Raw genomic sequence first — 21,114 nt, 5'->3', positions numbered from 1 at the left:
AGTATTAGTAGTACTCATTTTATACCAGGGGTCAGCAATTTGAGGCACGCTTGCCACTGTTGATACGTGGTTGGAAAGAGACCTACGCCGGACCCAGATGAGAAGCACGCCATCGTCCAGGAGTCCTGAGCCCCACCCGCCCCAAAGACTGATGACAAAATGGCGGGAAGCGGCAGAAACCCACCACCCAACTGGGAAGGCGGACACAAGTTACCAGCAGAGGACCCAGACAGGGCCAGCGGACGGTGAGCCTGTGGCCCAGGCTCTAGTTTCTGCGAGCAACGCTGGAAAATTTGGGGTGCTCCGGTATACCCCCCAAAAAAAGGGGCCCCACCCGATTCCCGGGGGACACGGTTGTAGACTCTCTCTCTGCGTGGAAAAAAGCCGCAAAGTTAGGGACGCCTGAACCTCCACAACGTCACCAACACCCCAGCAGCAGACGCCAGCCCATCCCACCCAGTCAACGTGACCATCCCCCACTTGTTGTGTGCGAATGTGTGTGTGTGTATTTAAAGAGGTGCAATTAAAAAAAAAAAAAAAAAAAAAAAAAAAAAAAAAAGATGTGCAATTAAAATTGGTGGAGCGGGCGATTCAGACTCCTCCATTCTTCATAAGTGAAATCTGATTGCCTAAACGGCTCCACCACAGGACGTGAGTGTAGTTGTGTTTGTTGTGTAGTGAATGTACAAAGAAGGGGGTGCAATTAAAATTGGTGGTTGCTTCCACCAATTATCCCTAGTTGCTGTACAGAAGCAATGTTATTAAAGTTTACAGGCTAATTGCATTTATATGTATACTAAATACTAATATGTATACTAACATGTATACTAAAACAGTGTAAAAGTGTAAAAAGTTTTTGGGAAATAATTATTTTTTGTAAATGTTTGTAAAAAAAAAACATTTAAAAAGAAACACTGTGACAGCAATGACACCTCTATTGTCCAAAACTACTCATTTGTTTGAAGTTTTTCTTGAAATATTGGAAATTAAAATTAACAGTAAACAAAGTAATAAAAAGACAATTCTGCAGATAAAGATGAATACTATATTATTTATGGTAAATAGTGAATATTTATGTAGCACTTTACTACCTTTTTGAGAAGGCACAAGGCACTTTACAGTCACAGTCCCATTCACACACACATTCACACACTGATGGTTGCTCCACTGCCGAACACTGATGCCATCCTATAACCACCAGGAGCAATGTGGGGCTCAGTGCCTTCCCAGAGGACACTTTGACACATGGGCAGGCAGGATTGAAACTGAAACTGCGATCATCCGATCAGGAGTTGTTGGATAAAGTAAAGTGGAACTATTGTTTGTTGTGCTGTATTTAGTCGGACGAAAGTTAAGTGAACACAGAATAAACCACTGACATGAGAGTAACATGTGGTCTGGTATGTGTCAGTCCAATGTTGAGCTAATCTAGCCAACATAACATGGTGTCAGAAGTGAAACAAGACAGTCATGAGTGAGCAAGACGCACACAGGATGAGCGGGGATGGAGCAGCAGCTGTGCCTCAGTTAGCAGCGCCAGGCAGTTTGACTTTGTAAAAGTTGCAGAGTGGCCAAGATGGCTGAAGCGGTTCGAGCGCTACAGTTCCAAGCAAGTAAATAGCTTCATTTACGCAGGCGGGGAAGTCACGGAAGATATCCTGAATGTGTTGCCCCTTACAGAAAAAGTCCTATGATGACATAACTGTAGCGTTCAGCGTGCATTGTGTGAGGAAAAGGAACGTTAAATTTGAAAGAGCGCTCTTAAACCAGAGGAATCAAGAGCCGGGTGAGAGTGTGGAGTCTTTTATTACGGCGGTGCACATGCTGGCAGAGTACTGTGAGTTTGGGGCTTTGAGAGAGCAGCTAATACGGAATCGTATTGTAGGAATAAGAGATGCCAGACTTTCAGAGAGCCTGCTGCTAGATGCAGATTTAAAACTGGAAAAAGCCATGACGCGTGTGAGGCAAAGTGAAGGGATAAAGAGACAGCAGGCTGTTCTCAGAGGGGCGGAACAACCAGGACAGGTGGAGGCTATCCAAAAACGAAACTTGAAGACATTTAAAGCTATAACAAGCAAAAATGACATGAAAACAGTTGAGTGTTGCAGATGTGGACAGTTAAAGAGACACAAGGTCTGAGTGTCCTGCCCATGATGCAGAATGCAGAAAATGTCACCAAAAAGGACGTTATGCAAAGAAAGGTAGATCCTCCAGGGGAATCCACGACATCTGTGGACAACAAAAGCACAGTAAAAGCAGCGATGAAGAGGATTTTGCATTTTTAGATAAAATGACAAACAAAGAGGTTGATGAGCACAATCATACACCTCAATCAGGAAAAGACTTTGTTTAGGTTAGACACAGGTGCCAGTGTCACAGCGATCTCGAGCAGCATATACTCCCCACAGAAACAGGGGATATTGCAACCACCATGCCAAGTGTTGTATGGTCCAGGCAAGCAGAAACTGGATGTAAAGGGATGTTTCAAAGGGGAGCTGACGTTTGATAAAAGAACGACTACGCAGGATGTGTATGTGGTAAATGGACTATATAAACCATTGCTAGGCCTTCCCGCAAAAACTGCCTTAGAGCTCATTGAGAGGGTGAGTACAGTACAGGCACAACCAGTTGATTTTAAGGCTATATACCCCACAGTGTTCTCTGGTCTGGAGAAGTTGAAAGAACCATACAAAATCTAGATGGAACCGGGAGCGGTCCTATACGCCCTGTCAACTCCACGCAGAGTGCCGCTACCTCTGCGAGACGCAGTAAAAGAGGAACTGAAGCGGATGGAAAAAGCAGGAGTAATTTTGAGAGTAACACAACCCACACAGTGGTGCGCAGGCTTGGTTGTGGCACCAAAATCCAAACCAGGGAAAATAAGGTTGTGTGTTGACATGACACACCTGAATAAGTGGATGAGACGAGAGAGAAGAGAGCAGACTTTTAACAATGTTCATCACACCCTTTGGCAGATAGGCGTTAAACCGCCTGCCATTTGGGATTTCATCAGCTCCTGAGCATTTCCAGCGCAGGATGTCACAGATGCTGGAGGGGTGCGAGGGGGTGGTGTGCCATGCAGATGATGTCGTTGTCGTGGGAGAGGACACGCAGCAGCATGTTGAGAGGCTTCACAAAGTTCTACAGAGATTCGAAGCAGAGGGACTGAAACTGAACGATAAATTTGAGTTCTCCAAAGATAAAATTCTTTTGTAGGCCACTGTGTTACAGCTGAAGGGGTGTCCCAAGATCCAAACAAAATCAAGGCTATAGTGGAGATGCCCGAACCGAAAGACGTAGAGGCAGTGAGGAGAGTTATGGGCATGGCCAACTACTTAGGAAAGCTTCTCCCTCATCTGACCTCATTTTCAAAGCCATTAAGAGACCTGCTAAGTGAAAAGAACAAATGGCATTGGGGAAACGCTCAGAAGGAGGCTTTTCAGAAACTAAGACCGAACTGAGCTCACCACCGGTACTCGCCTCATATTCAATCGATGCCAAGACGTGTGTGGCAGCTGACGCATCTTCAGATGCGCTTGGTGCTGTCCTCACTCATGAACAAATATCTGGAGGCCAGTAATGTTCATTTCCAGAGGTTTGAGGCCTGCAGAAAAACACTACACTCAAATAGAAAAAAGAGGCTCTGGCGGTGACATGGGCTTGTGAAAGGCTAGCACCTTTCAACCATGGACTAAGAGTCAGTTTGGAGACCGACCATAGGCCTCTTATACACTTGCTGAGCACCAAGGCTCAGTGGAGGAGTTGCCACTGAGGATGTTGAGGTTTCGATTGAGACTTATGAAGTTTATGTTTGACATTGAGAATGTTACCGGAAAGTGCTCGATAACTGCAGATACGCTGTCAAGAGCACCAGTAAAGCACACATTCACACGAGAAGAAGTGAACAATGAAGCAAAGGGCAAAATCTTTGTCTGTGGACCAGAGCATTCCTGCTCCAGAACCCAGACTTTGGGAAATTCAACAAAAACAACACTCCGACTGTCTGTGGGAAAGTTATAGAGTACTGCAAAATAGGCTTTAAAGGGTAACAATGGGGAGTTGGGATTTTGAGTTTGAAATAAGTATTCTATTGAAAATTAAACTATTGATATACATTTTTGAGGGAAAAAGTGTTAAATTCCTATTTAATTTCCTTTTTAAAGGAGGCATTGGACTGTGTCCGCTTGTGGTTGAAGCTTCACATCAGCAAAACCACTAGGGGGAATTAAAAGCTTTGTTGCCACTGTGGCTAAGCAAGTTAAACATGTCTGTACTTTTCTCCATGTGAGGAAGCAGTTTTGTAAGAAAGTAGCAAGTCAGATGGGCGTCATGGGGACAGACGATAACTTAAAGCTTTTTTCTGTTTCCGTTTTGCTGTTATTAGCAGAAACAGAGTGTAAACTCTGATGCATGTCCATATAAAGGTGAATCAATCTTCCCTACTTTTCCGTACTTATGCTCAATGCAAGTAAACTAATGCATCCTTGTGTGTCCACTGTTATTTTTTATTTAAAGCAATTCAATCCAAACTATTGTTTCAACCGTCAGAGAATTGGATTGATGCAAATCATTTCCATGAGTTCTTGAATAAATAAATAAAAAACTATAATAAAAATAATAATATATACAAAAAACATTTTAAAATAAAAAAAACAAAAATAAACAGAAATAAAAAAACAAATAAGAAACAATAAGAAAAAAAATTAATGTCCCCTCATTTTTCCCTCACAATTCATACAGTGATACCCTAAACATTTGACAAGCTATGAATTATACACATAACAATCAGTGTATGTGACTTGTGTGCATATAAAAAAATTACAAAAAAACAGATTTAAAGATATGGTAGATTTATTGAAGAGCATGAGTGGATATACACTGACCAAAAATATAAACGCAACCCTTTTGTTATTGCTCCCATTTTTAAGGTATGAACTCAAAGATATGAAACATTTTCCACATACACAAAATGACAAGTTCTCTGAAACATTGTTCACAAATCTGTCTAAATCTGTGATAGTGAGCATTTCTCCTTTGCCAAGACAATCCATCCCACCTCACAGGAGTGCCATATCAAGATGCTGATTAGACAGCATGATTATTGCACAGGTGTGACTTAGACTGGCTCATCTGTAGATATTTTCACTGACAGCTCTATCTTCAATTTGTTTAAACTGATGATTACAGCTTTTTTTCCCCCCAATTGCTAAAACACTAATTGCCATTCTCCAAACCAGTCGATCAACTGCTGTAAGTCTTTTCTCGAAAACATCACTCTTTGGTCTAAACCTAAAATACAATTCGCTATTAACATGCAATTTGCAAAACTCTAATCTACTACTTGCAGAACACATGACATATTCTTTAAAACACAGTTGGCCTTCACAGCACACAAGATGCAAAATGTTAACACAAAGAGACAAAACTCAAACTCAGTTCCAACACAGAAGTTATCATCAACACAAAAGTGATCAAAACTGAAGACACTGGTTGCAAAACAACTGCAGTGAATATAAGGACACTTCTGGAACAACTGAGAAGTTTTTCAAAAATGGATAACAGATACCCGCAGCAAGACCTGGACCCAGACAGAGGACAAGAATTTCTGATGAGATCCTGGCCATAGTTATTGACCATATGTTGGTGTATGGAATGACCATGAGGGGCGCGGGTCAAAAAGCCAACTCTCAACTCAGCAGGTTTTAGTTGTTAATCGGCATCAACACAAATCCCCAATTTGTATCAGTTTTCTTCCACCTTGTTCTCCATCCCTTAACCCAGTTAGTTTTTCTCAGTTGTTTAAACACAAACTTTGGTACTTGAGGCACAATGACCACAGCATGTAACTCATTGACCAACCCCTTGAACCAAATCTGCAGAACTACAAGCACAATTCATGCTTTACACTAAAATTACAGTTCTAAAACACAATTTTTTCAAAACACTAAACCCAATTCTCTGCTTTTGGCACAATTATATTAATATCCTGTTTTTACAAGGAACACACTCCCATTCAAATATGCACACTGACTCATCACAAGGGCAAACACCCATCCCACAGTTTTACAATTAGCAATCAGAGCATTAGCATGAAAGGGTAACGGGTTTGCTCTTCTGTTCTGGAGCAATGGATGCTAACATTGGGAACAATTTTCTTTGAAGACGCGTGCATGGGGCTTTCTTTCTCCTGCTCGCTGGCACATCCCAACACTGTTAAAGGCAGCGCAACTATCTTAGAAGATAATAGTTGTTTTTCAAAACCATAAAAAAGCCGTAGCACAGGCATAAAAGAGCCGGCTCCGGGCTGCATGTTGCTGACCCTTGTTCTATAGTAATCGAAAAAGCCTCTAGGATTAGCAATGATGTATTCTCATGTTAAAAACGAAGTGTAGATAACTTAAGAAACTCTTTCCGCCCTAAAGCCACACTAGCTGCAATGAATTTAACATAGAAGTCTGGGGGTGAGATAGTGTGCTTGACCACAGATAATGAAGTTTGTTATCGTCAAAAAAGAGACAAAATGACAGTGCTAGAAAATAAGACAGAAACACAAACAATCCTAGGCTCTTTAACCATGTCACACAAGAGATGTCGTCAACGACACCTAAAAAACACATGCTCTTTGCTGCATCGCGATGCTTTGACTGTTCCTGTTATCAACTTGAATCAGCTGGTTCTGGCGCAGAGAAAAGCATCTTTGGAAAACAATGCTTTTCAAAGCATCAGCTTTGACACACAATATCAGTTACCGGTAATAATAAGGCTGTCACTAACCATTATTTCAAAAGTCGATTAGTCAACAATAATTTTTTCAATTACTCGATTAGTCAACGATTATTGTTTATGTAAAGATTTTTTTTTTAACAATAGATAATAGTGCTGGTTCTCCGTGGAGGTTCCGTCATGTATGGTACTACCAATGCTCGCAGGATGGTGCTATATAATAGCACAAAAAAAGTCTTTATTGGCTTGTAGGGTTCCTGATCCCTGGACTAAATCATTGTCTAAACATCCCATAGAAATAGTAAGCAAATAATATTTTTATGGACATAAGTTTTAGTGAACAATTAAATATTCCACAAAAACTGTCCTGCATTACTTTGCAAAAGTGACTTAGGTGGTAGGCAGGGTGCAGACCCTCATCCATTATGGCTCTTGATACTGTATACTTGTTGGCAGTGGTGGGGGTAACGGATTACAAAGTAACAAATTACTGTAATTTTATTATTTCTGTCAGTAATGGAGGAATTTAACGAATTACAGTTCCATTTTCGGTAATTAATTACAATTACTGGACTATAAAACCCATGTTACTTCTTTACTTAGGTTTTTTTGGCTCTAAAATATCCTCTTGGTTTAATGAAACGAAACAGAGGTGAATTTAAAAAAAACAGAGTTACAGGCACATACTTGCACATGCATGTGCACACAGAATTGGGGGATGTGATAAGATGTCCTCATTGCTGGAGTCACATTGTTTTCCAAAATGGCTCCAAGCTGGGTGGGGGGTTGGCGGGGGGCCCTGCTCAGGGGGGGGCAGCGACGCTGGTTGGGCTGCCCATCTGCACCTGGGGCTGGCATCAGGCATCACTCCTTCCCTGGCTCTGGGACAGGACGGGGCAACCCTCTTGGGGACCGCAGTCGCTCTGGGTGACATCCACCGGGGCTGCGGGGTCTGGGTGTGTGGGGGGAGGCTGCCTGGGGGAGCGGGAGGGTCCAGTATCGGTACAGGACCTCGTAAATGACGGGTTAATAGAGGTTTTCCATGAAATAACCAGAAGTTTTGATGTGATAATTATTTCGTTCTATTCATTAATTATTATATATATTTTTGGAGATGGTTTTTCATTTTTTATATATATATATATATATATATATATATATATATATGGTGTCGCAGCGCCAAGCAATGGGAACATCATGAAGAAGGAACATGAGAAACTGGAGAAATACCAGGGGACTCAGAGAAGAACTGGAGAAATACCAGGGGACTCAGAGAAGAACTGGAGAAAGCAGAAAGTGAAGGTGACAGTGCTGCCTGTGGTAATTGGAGCACTCAGGGCAGTAACCCCCAAGCTGGAGGAGTGGCTACAGCCTATCCCTGGAAAGACCCCAGACCTCTCAGTCCAGAAAAGCGCAATGCTAGGAACAGCTGAGATGCTGCGCAGGACCCTCAAGCTCCCAGGTCTCTGGTAGAGGACCCGAGCTTGGGTGACAAACCACCCGCGGAAGGGTGAGAGGGCAGCACGTTTTATTTTATTTTATTATGTGTTATTTTTTTTGTCTTATTTGTTAATGTATTGGTTGTAATCTTTATCTACTGCTGTTCTTTTTTTCTCTTTGTTATCTTAGTCTTGTCTTTTTAATGTGCTTGTCTTGTTTTGTAGGAGAAGGGTAACACTTTATATTAAGATTCCTTAACAAGCTCTGTTAACACATTAGCAAGCATTATAAATGAATTTATAGGGTGTTAGTAAGACATTTATTAGTACAATAAGTCTAATAAGGTTTATTAAATTACTTAGTTAACACATTTACAAGCATTATTATTAGGATGTTTTTAAGATGCTAATAATGCATTTACTGATATTATAGGTGCTTAACAAATGTGTCAGTGTAAATAAGCTTAATAAGATTTATTAACAACCTTTGTTAACAAATTAAGAAGTATTATTATTGTTTGGGGTTCTAGTAAGATATTTATTAGCATTATAGACGCCTGACACAAGCCTAAGTGTTCATCTTAATAACTTTTATTAACTAACTTAACAAATTACTAGGCTTTATTAATGTGTCAGATGCTAGTAAGATATTTATTAGCATTATAGATGTCTTGCAAATACCTGAAAGTGTTAATAAGATTTATTAACATCTAAAGTCAGACCATTGTCTTCTGAATCCATATTACTAAACTGCTTATAAGCTTTACAAGCTCTTTATGAAATGTTATAAAAGTGGTTTGGTCTTCAAAACTTGACCTCACCAAGATGGCGGTGCTCTCCTCCCATGAGGAACCACGTGATGTCTCCTCTAGTGATATAACTCATTGGAAGGACCCTGAAGGACCCCGAGAACATCCGGCAACCCGAGAACATCCGGTACCTATACCTGCTCCAAAAAGAATTAAAGCCACCGACTCTAACTTTAAAGAAAGAGTCTGTTTTGCAACCAGTTTGCCAGGAAAATGTCAAAATTAATCAGACATTAATTTTTTTTTTTTTTTTTTTAACATGTGTCACAATCTTTTTTTGAACTTAAATAGACAATGTAAGTCAAAGTTTTTATCTATGTGATGCCAAACATACCTCAAAGAGGCAGAGCTATTTAGCTCCAATAGCTATTTAGCTGCAGCATACTAACATTGTTTTGGGGCCATGAAGCTTTGAAATGTCCATCCAACTATTTGTTTTTCTACACTTTCGTCAAGCAGATGCTGGAGTGTAACTGAGCAGTTACAGGGTTCGAGGTGAGAACGTGTTGGACAGATTTAGAGTCCTCTCCAGGATGAACAAAGACAAGAAAGGAAATCAAATTCCTCGACTTCGTTTCTATTTCAGTGGCGGACCGTGCATAATAAACCCAGGCCTTGAGTAGTGCTACGTCTGAATCACTGGCCACAAAAAATGCCTCTAAATAAACCGAATAAACAAAACAGTAAACAAATCTTGTTATGCAAGTACAGTGAGCAAAAAACATTGAAAATAACCACATACATTTGTAATATTATTTATTATGATATTTATCATTTCACTCATCAAAAAATCAGATTATTTGAAGACAAAATCCATCCTACTCTCTTTCCTCAAAAAAACTTCAATCACCCTGTTATGTAGATCATTGTCCTTCAGTTCCGTCAAGAAGTTCTTTTCTATTGCCATCAAGGCCAGTGCCGAGAGCCCAGTCTGTCCAGTTGTGTTTCTGTGTAGGTTTTAATTTTCTTTAGAGCAGAAAATGTCCACTCGACAGACGCAGGTGGACATGAAGATGGTCAGCACCAAACACACAAATCTGTACAGCTATTTCACGATCTTGCTCAGATTTTTCTGATGAAGGAAGTCAAGGAGATCAGTGGGAGATTTGCCTGCAAAATCATCGATGGTGTACATCACAGTCAGCTCTATTTTAAACTGAGACGGATCAAAAAGTGCTGCTTGGCTCTATGTCAAACTGGACAAGTCTGCATGTGTCTTCCTGAAACATCTGTCCAATCAGAAGCTCTGAATACTGTGAGGTTTCCTAAGCCTGCTAGAAGGCCCTGCTGACACCAATTAAAAATCTGATTGGTTGAAATAAATAAATGACCAACATTGATTTCGCATCACAGGACCTTCACAACTCATGATGAAAGTCCTCACCCTGACTGGCAACAAAGGACAGCTGAAATACGATTGGTTAAATGCTCCAATGTGAAAATACATCTGTCTGGAAGCAACATGACCATTATAAACACAATAAAAGGAAACTGACAGACCGTTTGGAATAATTTAATTTTTATGTTCATGTTTAATTTATGCAAAAAAAAATATATAGCTAATTTTTATTTATTACAATAGTTACAGTTACATACAAACCAATCAGTGTCTTATTTTTCTACAGGGGAAGTAAAGCTGTGTGGCTCCTCCTGTGTTGTTGTCAATGAAATCAACTTGAATGTGAATCTCTTTAAATGTTGTAGGTTGTAAATCCCTGGCATAAATGGTGAAGAATTACGACCTGTCAAAGAGCGTGAGTTATTTAGGTGTTAGGGTTAAACATTCTCCTCTAATCTCCTACATTCATATATGGTGTGCAAGTCAATGTGAAATAAAGAATCTAAAAATATAAATATTTTAATACCATAAAAAAGTAGTAATTTAGAATAGCTAATCTCTTAATGCCCCTCCTACAATCAAGAAACCAGAGCATTCTGCTGTGTTATCTGCTACTGAGCTGTTGCTTCTTTATTTTACCATCCTAAATGTAATGTTTCAATATTTTCCCATCTTTAAAATTAGCTATAAAAAAACAGAACAGATGTTTTCAAAACAAAGTAATCATTTAGTCTAAACTCTGAAGTATTATTTTACTGAAATAAGCAGTCCTTACATTAAAACACTAACTGAACCAGTATGTGAGCAGGACCTTTGAGCCACACTGGCTCGAGTTACAGTACTGTACTCCTAACAACTAACTTGTTCAAGGCTGGTGCTGGCTGGAATTGCTATTTTAACAATCAGAGATGTATGGATTTACAGAGCCTTTTGATCTCCGACTCAAAACAGTCGCATTTATATCTGTTGATGATGATACTGCACCAAAGTATTTTAATAGCAGCCCCAGCTTTAATCTCATTCCGACAGGGATCCACTCCTGTGAAAGGCAACATTTTCCTCCCACCTGTTCTGCCTATTTGTTTTTGGCTTGGGTTTAACCAAATATAAATAAACTAAATTAAAAATAAACATGAACTATTATCACCTAAAAGAAATGAGGCATTACTGATTTTCCCATAAAAGATAATAGACAACAAATCTGACAACAGGAGATGGACGATAGGACTTTTGACAATAACATTTTAGACATTAATTGGTTAAATAAGAACATTACTGGAGAATGCAGTGTTGTTAAATTAAATAGGCTGTTACGAATGTTATTTATTCAATCAATGTTAATTTCTTACAAGGCAGGGTTGCATCAGTGGACCACATTAACCCTTGTGCTATCCTAGGCACTTTGACATTGGGAGTTGGGTCATCTAGACCCACTTGACAGTGCTCTGAACCTTTTTTCTTCAATGATTTTTGATCTTAACTGGTGTCTATTGATTACATGAAATCTTTCCACCTTTATCCACCTTTGTCATGGTAGGGAGAACACGTCAATGTAAAGGTGGGGTCATCTAAGATAGCACAAGGGTTACACTTCAAGACAGAGCTTCATGGAGAAGCAGAAACTATGAAAATCTGGCTGTATATGCCACATTTATGGAAATATATATGTCAAAAATAGCAGAACTTTTTATGTTTTTTAATATGTTTTGAATTTTCTTTATTTATTTGTATTTTCATAAAACAATTGAAACAAAACAAGAATAATTTCTTGTACCTGAGAAATGAAAGGGAACAGAGATAAGAAAACCTATTTTTCTGCCCATTTTACATACTTAAAAGAAAGCAAAAACAAAGTGGAAAAAATATTTTAAGAAAAGGCACTGTATCTAACAGCGACACTAGCAAATTTGTATCTTATGTATAATTTTGTAGCAATTCTTTTCTTACAAGATTGTTTATAAACAGGATTAAAATCAGTGAACCTATTTTAGTTTCCGAACCACACTTTCATCCCTCTATTTGCAGAAAGATTAACATTACTTTTTACAGTAAAAAAAATGCCTCGTAGTTTTAGGCAATTTTCAAATTACATAGAGATTCAATGATGTAAGAATAATCTAGGATTTATGTATTTTATCTTTATTTTTGGTTGAAATAAAAGCGGTTTATGTGGCTTGTTACAAGCACGTTTTCTTTTTGATGTACCATAAAATTTGGTAAAACAGAGTATTTACTCTTAAACTCAGTCATTGTTTATATCATTATATACTGTATATTGGTTAATGCCTTATATAGCGCTTTTCTACCTTCCTTGAAGGCCCAAAGAGCTGACAGTCAAAGTCCCATTCACATTTGCATTCACACACTGATGGCGGTTCCACTGCCAAACACTGGAGTCAACCTTCCAACAGAGGCAAGGTGGGGTTCACTCTCTTGCCCAAGGACACTTCGACATATGGGCGGGAAAGGTGGGAATCAAACCTGCATTCTTCCAAATTGAGGAAGTGCTATTTCTGTCAGCTGATTAAGGATAGTTCAAAGGAAAACAAGACTATGAGTGATGTGGTGGGGATAATAATAAAGCATTCTGCTGAAAATACATTACATCAGACTCCTTCAAAAGCTCTGGATTCATAATTTCTCCAGCTGAGGCAGGGTTATGACTGAGTCAGACTGAATCAAAGTCTAATGTAAATAAAACAAAGCTATTATTAAACGATCAGTCAAAGGCTTATGAAGAATAGTTATCAGTCAAATTTGCAGGACACAATTAAGCAGAATTTCTCTTCTGTGAGAAATCTACTGGATGTGATGAGTTGATGTATCATTTCTTTGAATTTTTACTACTGTTCTGTGCTCCTACCGTTCAGCTGATTGTAGACCACGTCCTCCAACCTCTCTAGTCGCTGAAGAATGGACTGTCTGTCCACTAAGTTGGTAACTTGTCCATTCCTGGCTCGCAACCTCTGCTCAGAAATCCTACCCATCTGGAGGAGCTCCTCGGATCGGTCTTGGATCCTGCAGTACACTGAGAACAGGATAATTCCCACAAACACCAGGATGTTGACGGTCAGCAAAGTTTTGATTTTTCGTGCCACAGCCATGAACATGAATTTTGTGCTGGCTGACTCAAATCAAGCCGATCAGCTCTTCATGCTCGAGTTCTGTCAAGCTGGAGAAGGTCGGAGCGGACTGGTGGGTTCAGCACCACGGACAGCTCCGAAGGATGTGCTCGCTTCCTGCTGGCATCTCGACCTTGTCGCGCAACTTCACGCAGAGAAAACGTCTCTTCCGTCCACAGATGAGCTTTCCCCAGTCGATTCCACTACATATTATAAACGTAAAATGACGCCAGAGAAAGCCTCCTCCTCCGAAGCAGCTACTGCAAAAAACATGTCTTCCCCCACAGATGGATGAATGGCCAGTATTTTTTTAAGGCGGTATGTCTGAATGTCTTACAGCGGCAGCAGCTAAATCCGCCTGCTATCCTTGCTTCTCAGTGGAATATTTACGGACAAAGCCCATTTTCTGTCCCGTTCTGCAAAGCAGAGCCAGAGGAACTAAAAAAGAAAAAGAAAAAAAGAGGCGGCGTTTCTCAACCCTTCCCTGTTGTTTTCCTCTATCTCTACCCGCCTCTCCTCCTCCTTCCTCTCTGTGCTGCCTCCATTGTCAGCAGATTGGTCCCAAAACGTAGTCAAGCGCCAGCGTTGCAGAGAGATGTGAAGCCAGGCTCCGGCGCGTAGCCGCTCGGCTGAGTCAGAGAGAGAACAGCCACTGCGTCCTGACGTATCAAAGCGCTCATGAATAAACAGGGTCCTCGTTATAAGGGGCCCCCATTAATGAAATCAATGGGCCACCTATGAAATAATGACACACAAACCGTCAAAACAGCTTTATTGTTTTGAAAATACAAAAGATGTAACATCTGATCCGTGATGCGTGTGGATTTTTTTATTTATTTATTTTTTTCCTGTCTTACCTCTTGTGTTGGTGCCACGGGCAATTGGGTATTTGCGTGTTATGCAACCGCTCTTGCATGAAAGCATGGTCATTTTCACAGGTGTAACGATGTTTTAACCAATCACACGCTTGACTGCAAAAGAGAGAGAACCCTCTTTTAAATGTCATGTTTCAAACAGAAACCTCACCTCATATGAATAAAAGAAAATAAATAGTCTATAAAAGTTTCCTTAGTGGAAAAATTATTTAATTTCCAGAATTTAAATCTATCTGCCTTTTTTACCCACTACTATGAAAACTGAATAGTGTTTTTAACATATTCTTGTGTCATTTTTCCGATGATGGAGAAGAAAATGAAACTTAAAACTAAGTTTATTTGATTAAATCAAAATAAAACGACAAAACAGTCAGAAAACTGCCTAAAAAGCAGCGGCTTTCGAATATTTCACAAACGCTGAAATCTATGTTGCAGACATGGTGGATTCAACATGAATTATTAGATTTGAAAAATGCCAGTTTTCTGACAGTTGTGGCATTTTATTTTGCTTTATTTATCCATCCACCTTAAAATTCGGACGTGGCTAAAGTTAGCATACGATTGTTTGCATAAACTTTTGACGTTAAAGGAAAAATCATCATGCAATCTTTAAACCAGCCACAAACATTTTACAGAGTAAAAATATTCATCAAAAAAGTTGCTGACATGTGGAACTTTGTAAATGGGACATTTAAGAATTTTCCTACAGCATAGCAAGGGTGCATATGGCAGGGATCGGTAAAGAAACGTTGGCACATAGATTTTAAGTTTTGTTTTTGTTTTTGTCCAGACAGACAAGGCAGACAATCCTTCAAACCAGCACCTCAAACCAACAAAAGTTTATGTTGAGAAATGTTCTTCTTTTGTTCTCCCAGAATGAATATCAGGTATTTCCAAGGCAGGTCCAAGCAGCGCACTGACTGGGTGACAGTAAAAGGCTTCTGATTGGTTGATTAGTTAAGAAGCAAAACAATTGCAATTTGTGACTTGGATTTTTAGACAGCAAATCAATGCACACACTTGTGAGTGCGCATGACATTTCATACACAAAGCATTTCTACAGATGGAGAATTTATTTTTACAAGTACTGTGATGTAATGGCGAGGGGAAAAAGCCAGGAGCAGAGAGGACACAGCGCAGATATAGCCAAGATTTAATCTCGAGATTCTCGAGAAAAAAAAACAAAAAAAAAATAGGTATGGTACAAAGTTGCTCAGGCACAGAGCACAGAAAAGCCACACCATAAATAGGGACCTAATGAGAATTGCGTGCAGCTGTGACTCTCACGGGAGACCTCAGAGAGGAGGAGGCCTCCAGAAGAAGTCACAACCTGTCAGAATCTCACACATCTTATGACATAACCCCTCATTCTACGTCTGGTTACCAGACGGACGACAAGGTTGTCCAGGATGGTCCCGATGGAAACGGGCGACAAGGTCCCGGTCGATGATGTGACGGTCTTGGACCCATTGACGATCTGCAGGTCCGTAACCCTCCCAGTCGACTAGGTATTGTATGCTTTGGCCCACTTGTCTGAAAGCAAACAATGCTTTGACGGTGCAGACCGGGGCACCATCCATGAGTCGAGGAGCTGGTGGGGGCACTGGAGTGGGTTGAAGGGGCGAGTCTCTAGCCGGCTTTAACTTGCTCACATGGAAAACAGGGTGGATGCAAAGGGAGCGAGGCAGTTGCAATCTCACGGCCACAGGATTTATTACTCGGGTGAGGAAATATGGGCCAAGGTAGCGGGGAAGCAGCTTCTTGGTTCCTCCCTTCAAAGCAGAGGAAAGCCATACTTTGTCTCCCACCTTGTACTGCGGAGCAGCAGACCTCTGACGGTTAGCAACAGCCATTAGTCTTTCCTGGTTCCGCAGGAGCTCGAGTCTGTACGCGCTCCAGGTACGACGACAGCGTCTCACGAATGCAGCTGGTCCAGAAGAAGAAGCCATTTGCTCCTGGTGAGGAAACAGAGGAGGCTGATACCCTTAGACTGTTTGAAAGGGAGAATACCCGGAGGAGTTGATTAGGGAGTTGTGGAAGTACTCTGCCCAGGGAAGTTGAGATGACCAAGTCCTGGGGCTCTTGAGACACATAGTCCATAGTGTCGTCTCTAGATCCTGGTTATACCACTCCAGCTGGCCTTTAGTTTGAGGAATGAAACCAGAGCTTAGACCTTGATCCCTAGGAGGTTGCAGAACTCCTTCCAAAAACCAGCTACGAACTGTGGACCTCGATCAGATGTGACGTTTTGAGGAAGGCCATGAAGACGAAACAGATGTTGTGAAAGGATCACAGCCAGTTCCTTGGCTGATGGTAGCTTCTGTAGGGGTATGGCATGCACCAGCTTAGAAAATCGGTCAATGACGGTAAGGATAGTGGTTTTACCTCTTAAATTGGGTAGTCCAGTAATAAAATCCATAGCTACATGGGACCAAGGTATGGACGAGGGCAGAGGGTGTAACAATCCAGCAGGGGGGGTCCTAGGCATCTTGACGCTGGCACAAACATGACATGTTGCCACAATAGCCCTTGTGTCGGAGGACATAGTGGGCCACCAAAAGCACTGAGCCACAAGGAAGCTGGTCCTGGTCACTCCTGGATGGCAAGCCAGATGGGAGGAGTGACCCTATTTTAAGACCAAGGAGCGCATAGAGGGAGGAACAAACAGACGTCCAGCTGGACATCCTGCAGGTATCGTGGCAGGATGTCACGCGTCCTCTGTCAGCTGCCTCCCTCCTCCCTACTCTGCTCATTGGAACCAGCTGCACCTCATCACTGGCAGATCTTCATAAGGAGATTCATCCCAGCATTCTACGCCAGTCCGTGACACTCTCTCCGGTGCTTACGCCTGGCTTCAAGCTAACATGGCATGCACCAGCTTAGAAAATCGGTCAAAGACGGTAAGGATAGTGGTTTTACCTCTGTAATTGTGTAGTCCAGTAATAAAATCCATAGCTACATGGGACCAAGGTCTGGACGAGGGCAGAGGGTGTAACAATCCAGCAGGGGGGGGGTCCTAGGCATCTTGACGCTGGCACAAACATGACACAGGATCTGTAACTGAAGCCCTCACTCTGCGTTCCACAGACCAGCAAGTTGTTGCTAACACCAGATGGGAAGGAGCGATAGCAGTGGCAGCTGCTGGGGCCTCAGTCCCCTCCTCTTGCTGCTGGAACTGGCATAACAGGGCGTCAGGCTTGGTGTTCTTCCTCCCTGGACGGTGGGACAGCGTGAAATTAAACCTGTCAAAAGAGAGGGCCTACTTCGCCTGGCGAGGGTTTTGACGTTTGGCAGTCTGTCTATATTCTAAATCCTTATGGTCAGTCCAGACCTGGAAGGGCTGCTCAGCCCCTTCCAACCAATGACACCATTCCTCCAGAGCCAGCTTTACTGCTAGCAGTTCTCTGTTTCCAGTGTTGTAATTTCTCTCTGCAGGAGTGAGCTTGTAGGAGAAATACGCACAGGGATGGATGTACTTTATTATCGAACGCTCTCTGTGACAAAACCGCCCCCACCCCAGACTCAGATGCATCCACCTCCACAATGAATTGTTGGAGGGATCAGGCTGAGTCAGAATAGGAGCTGTTGAGAAACGTCTCTTCAGCTTGGTAAATGCGTCATCAGCCCCCTCATTCCAGACAAAACGTACCTTCGCTGATGTGAGATTATGGAGGGGTGCAGCAACACCACTGAAGCCTCTGATGAAGCACCTGTAAAAGTTGGCAAACCCAAGAAAACGCTGGAGTTGTTTACGTCCAGAAGGAACAGGCCACTCTAGAACGGCTTTGACTTTAGTGCTGGCCATCTGGACACTCCCAGGAGAAACCACATGACCAAGGAACTGTGTCTGCGTGGTGTGAAATTTGCATTTCTCGGCTTTACAGTAAAGCTGGTTCTCGAGAAGGCACTGGAGGACAGCTCTGATGTGCTCCACATGGGTGTCAAGATCTGGAGAGAAGATCAGAATGTCATCAAGATAGACAAGCATAAAATTATTAATCATGTCGTTTAAAACATCATTAATCAGACTTTGGAAAACTGCTGGAGTGTTAGTGGGTCCAAAGGGCATAACCAAGTCCTCGAAATGGCCATTTGGAGTGTTAAAGGCTGTCTTCCAGTGGCTGTGTTCCTGGTAAGAGGTCTATAGCACAGTCATAGGGACGGTGAGGGGCAGAAACTTAGCTCGAACCTTACAGAACACAGCACCTAGGTTATAAGGTTAATATATAGTGGGAACATTACTGAGGTCTGGAGGATCAGGAGAGTGCTGACCACTAACTGTAGAGTGAACAGCAGCAGCAGAATGACAGTTTAATAATGTGGGCACCCGTTTTTTTAGGAGTTTTTCCTTACCGCGTAGGGGGGTCTAAGGGCAGGGATGTCCAGTTTAGTTTAGTCAGTCTGTTATTTCATTTTAGTATTTTCCTATTGAACTCTATGTATTCATGATCCTTTTGATTTTATGTTTCACTTTTTCAATTATTGATACGAAGCCCATCGAGACGACTGTTGTTGTGAATTTGGACTATACAAATAAAATTGAATTGAATTGAATAAGCAAAAGGAACTCCACGATAACACCCGCCCTGAGTACCAGTCTATGCCAGGAGCATGTCTACTCAACCAGGGAAACCCCAATATGATCTGGGGTTTTAATTCTTCAACAACCTAGAAATTTATTAGTCCTGTGTGGTTTCTGGACACCATCACTTTAATGTTCACAGTGCGTGCAGAGACCCTGTAATTGACGGAACCATTCAAGGCGTGTATGTCCCAGACTAGAGACAAAGGCTCAACAGGAATCAAAAGTTTTTTCACAACATTTTGAGAAATTAAATCCTCATCAGAACCAGAATCAATTAAAGTCTTGAACTTCTCCTGAATCCCAATATGTTCTATCAAGACCTTGGTGGTTGGTCCTAAATGTGGGGAAAAAGAGGAGACACGGCTCACTAGTTCAGCCTTTCCTCTGGAGTTCCCCGGACAGTTGTGCAGAAAATGCCCGGAAGCCCCACACGGCCAAAACACAGCTGAATGGGCTCCAGGGAGGAAGAGAAATCCTGAAGAGGAGCGCAGGCGCCGGACCGGAGTGATGAATTACACACGAGTTACGGTGGGTAGCAGCCTTTGTTGGAGACGCTGGGGGCTCCTTGCTGGAGACGAAGAAGCTCTGAAGCGGCTGCCCGGTGAGGTGTGGTTGGATCAAACACCGTGAGAAGTTGGGTGGAGAATGCTCGAAACGAGAGACACAGTTCAGCTCCACTGCCAACCCCCATCGCTTGGATTGACCCGTAAGAAAACTCACAGCGAAAGCCACTTTGCTATGCACGGAGGGGAATTCACCTCGATTGAAATTAAATGGAGGCGGGACAAAGTGAGGAACGCAGCAGTCCTATTAAATGGCTCCGGTGATCCCAACCGGATCATAAGAGATGGATACGGAGACTGAATCTGAGGAGCTTGCTCCAATCATGAAAGCCAGTCTTGAAACTGCTGGATGCCGTAAATGCAGCCTTCCAGATCACGGGCTAAGACAGTCTTCTTCTCAATGGCTTGCTGGGGTGAGTCTTCAGATTTTGATCCTTCTGCTGGCTGACCTGAGCGTAATGTGACGGAATTGTCAGGGGAGAAACCCAGGGGCAGAGAGGACGTGTTCTCCACAGATTAAAATAATATGGTCTCGAAGTTGTCGTTGGGAAAATGTACATTTTTCCTCACCTCAGTGCGATACCTAGGTCACATGGTATGGTAAAATTCTTGCTTAGTTTCTGGCATTGAAGTGGTCCATAAGAGAAAAATGGCATGATTATCTGTATGGAGTTAGTTTTGTTGTTATCACTGATAACAATCCAATGACATATATACTCATGTCAGCTAAACTGGACGCGGCTCGTCATTGCTGGCTTGCTGCACTCTCCACCTACAATTTTACACTCCAGTAACAGAACCTTGCTGCAGATGCGTTGTCTCAATGGCTACATGATTCTTCACCTGATCTTTCCTCCGATATTGATCTCATCCACCAGTTCACCCAAGAAAACAGCAGTGAAATTGGACATGAGATTTCGCCAGAGGTTATTGCGACTTTCCGTCAAAGCTGTTTAGCCAGATCCAGTTCTCTATCTACTTCTCCTGACTCATCTTCCATCACTCACAACATCTGTCAAGGCTATCTGTCAAGGCTATCGCCAACTGTTACAGCGAGAGCCAACATGGGCTGCCTGTTGTTCCTTCCTTGCCTGCCGAAGAACTCAAGGCAAAGCAAAGATCTTATCCTTCACTTAAAGAAGTTATACCCGCTGGAGACAGGAGAACAAGTTCCTCCCATAGCGAGATTAGAGCTCCCTGAACTTCCACTGTTGCTTCGGGAGTATAAACGCCTTGAGTTAAGAGATGATATCCTATACAGAAAGAGACAGGAAGGTGATGAAGTGCAGTTACAACTTGTCCTGCCTGAAGATCTGTAGTCCCTTGTGTTGTCCAGTCTCCATAATGACACGGGCCATTTAGACATAGAATGGACGTTAGATCTCATCCGGTCTAGTCTTCTTTTGGCCTCACATGTCAGCAGATGTTGAGACTAATATCTGAACCTGTAATATATGTGTGAGGAGAAAGACAACGCAGGAGTCAACATAACTACCCCTCGTTCATTAGAGTTGGTTTGTACCTTATTTACCTCGAACCTGATCAGAGTAACACCAAATATATTCTAGTGCTCAGAGATCACTTTACCAAGTTCACTGTGCTCTACCAACTGCGAATCAGAAGGCCAGAACAAGAGGAAGAGGAAGCGAAAACAAAGGA

At 42.0% G+C, this 21,114-nt stretch overlaps 1 protein-coding gene across 2 annotated transcripts in view; it reads right to left on the bottom strand.

The window, feature by feature from the left end:
- galnt9 (polypeptide N-acetylgalactosaminyltransferase 9) overlaps nucleotides 1-14,093 on the bottom strand; it is a 173,400-nt gene extending 159,307 nt beyond the window's left edge. Inside the window, exons 1-2 of one of the 2 annotated variants that reach the window (XM_078952666.1) lie at nucleotides 13,174-14,092; nucleotides 2,177-2,229 (exon numbers count right to left, since the gene is read on the bottom strand). Coding sequence is in view for 1 of the 2 variants with exons in the window: in XM_023958682.2 (XP_023814450.1) it covers nucleotides 13,174-13,420 (247 nt within the window). In the remaining variant the exon portion in view is untranslated. Of the gene's footprint in view, nucleotides 1-2,176; nucleotides 2,230-13,173 lie in introns of both variants that reach the window. The other variant, XM_023958682.2, reaches the window with a different exon arrangement.
- Between the last annotated feature and the right edge of the window lie 7,021 nt (nucleotides 14,094-21,114).

Source organism: Oryzias latipes, chromosome 9, assembly GCF_053564925.1.
Source record: "Oryzias latipes strain Hd-rR chromosome 9, Olatipes_Hd-rR_3.1".
NCBI classification, from domain to species: Eukaryota; Metazoa; Chordata; class Actinopteri; order Beloniformes; family Adrianichthyidae; genus Oryzias; species Oryzias latipes.
The sequence above is the reverse complement of the archived record's forward strand: the minus strand, read 5'-3'. Positions and strand labels throughout refer to the sequence as shown.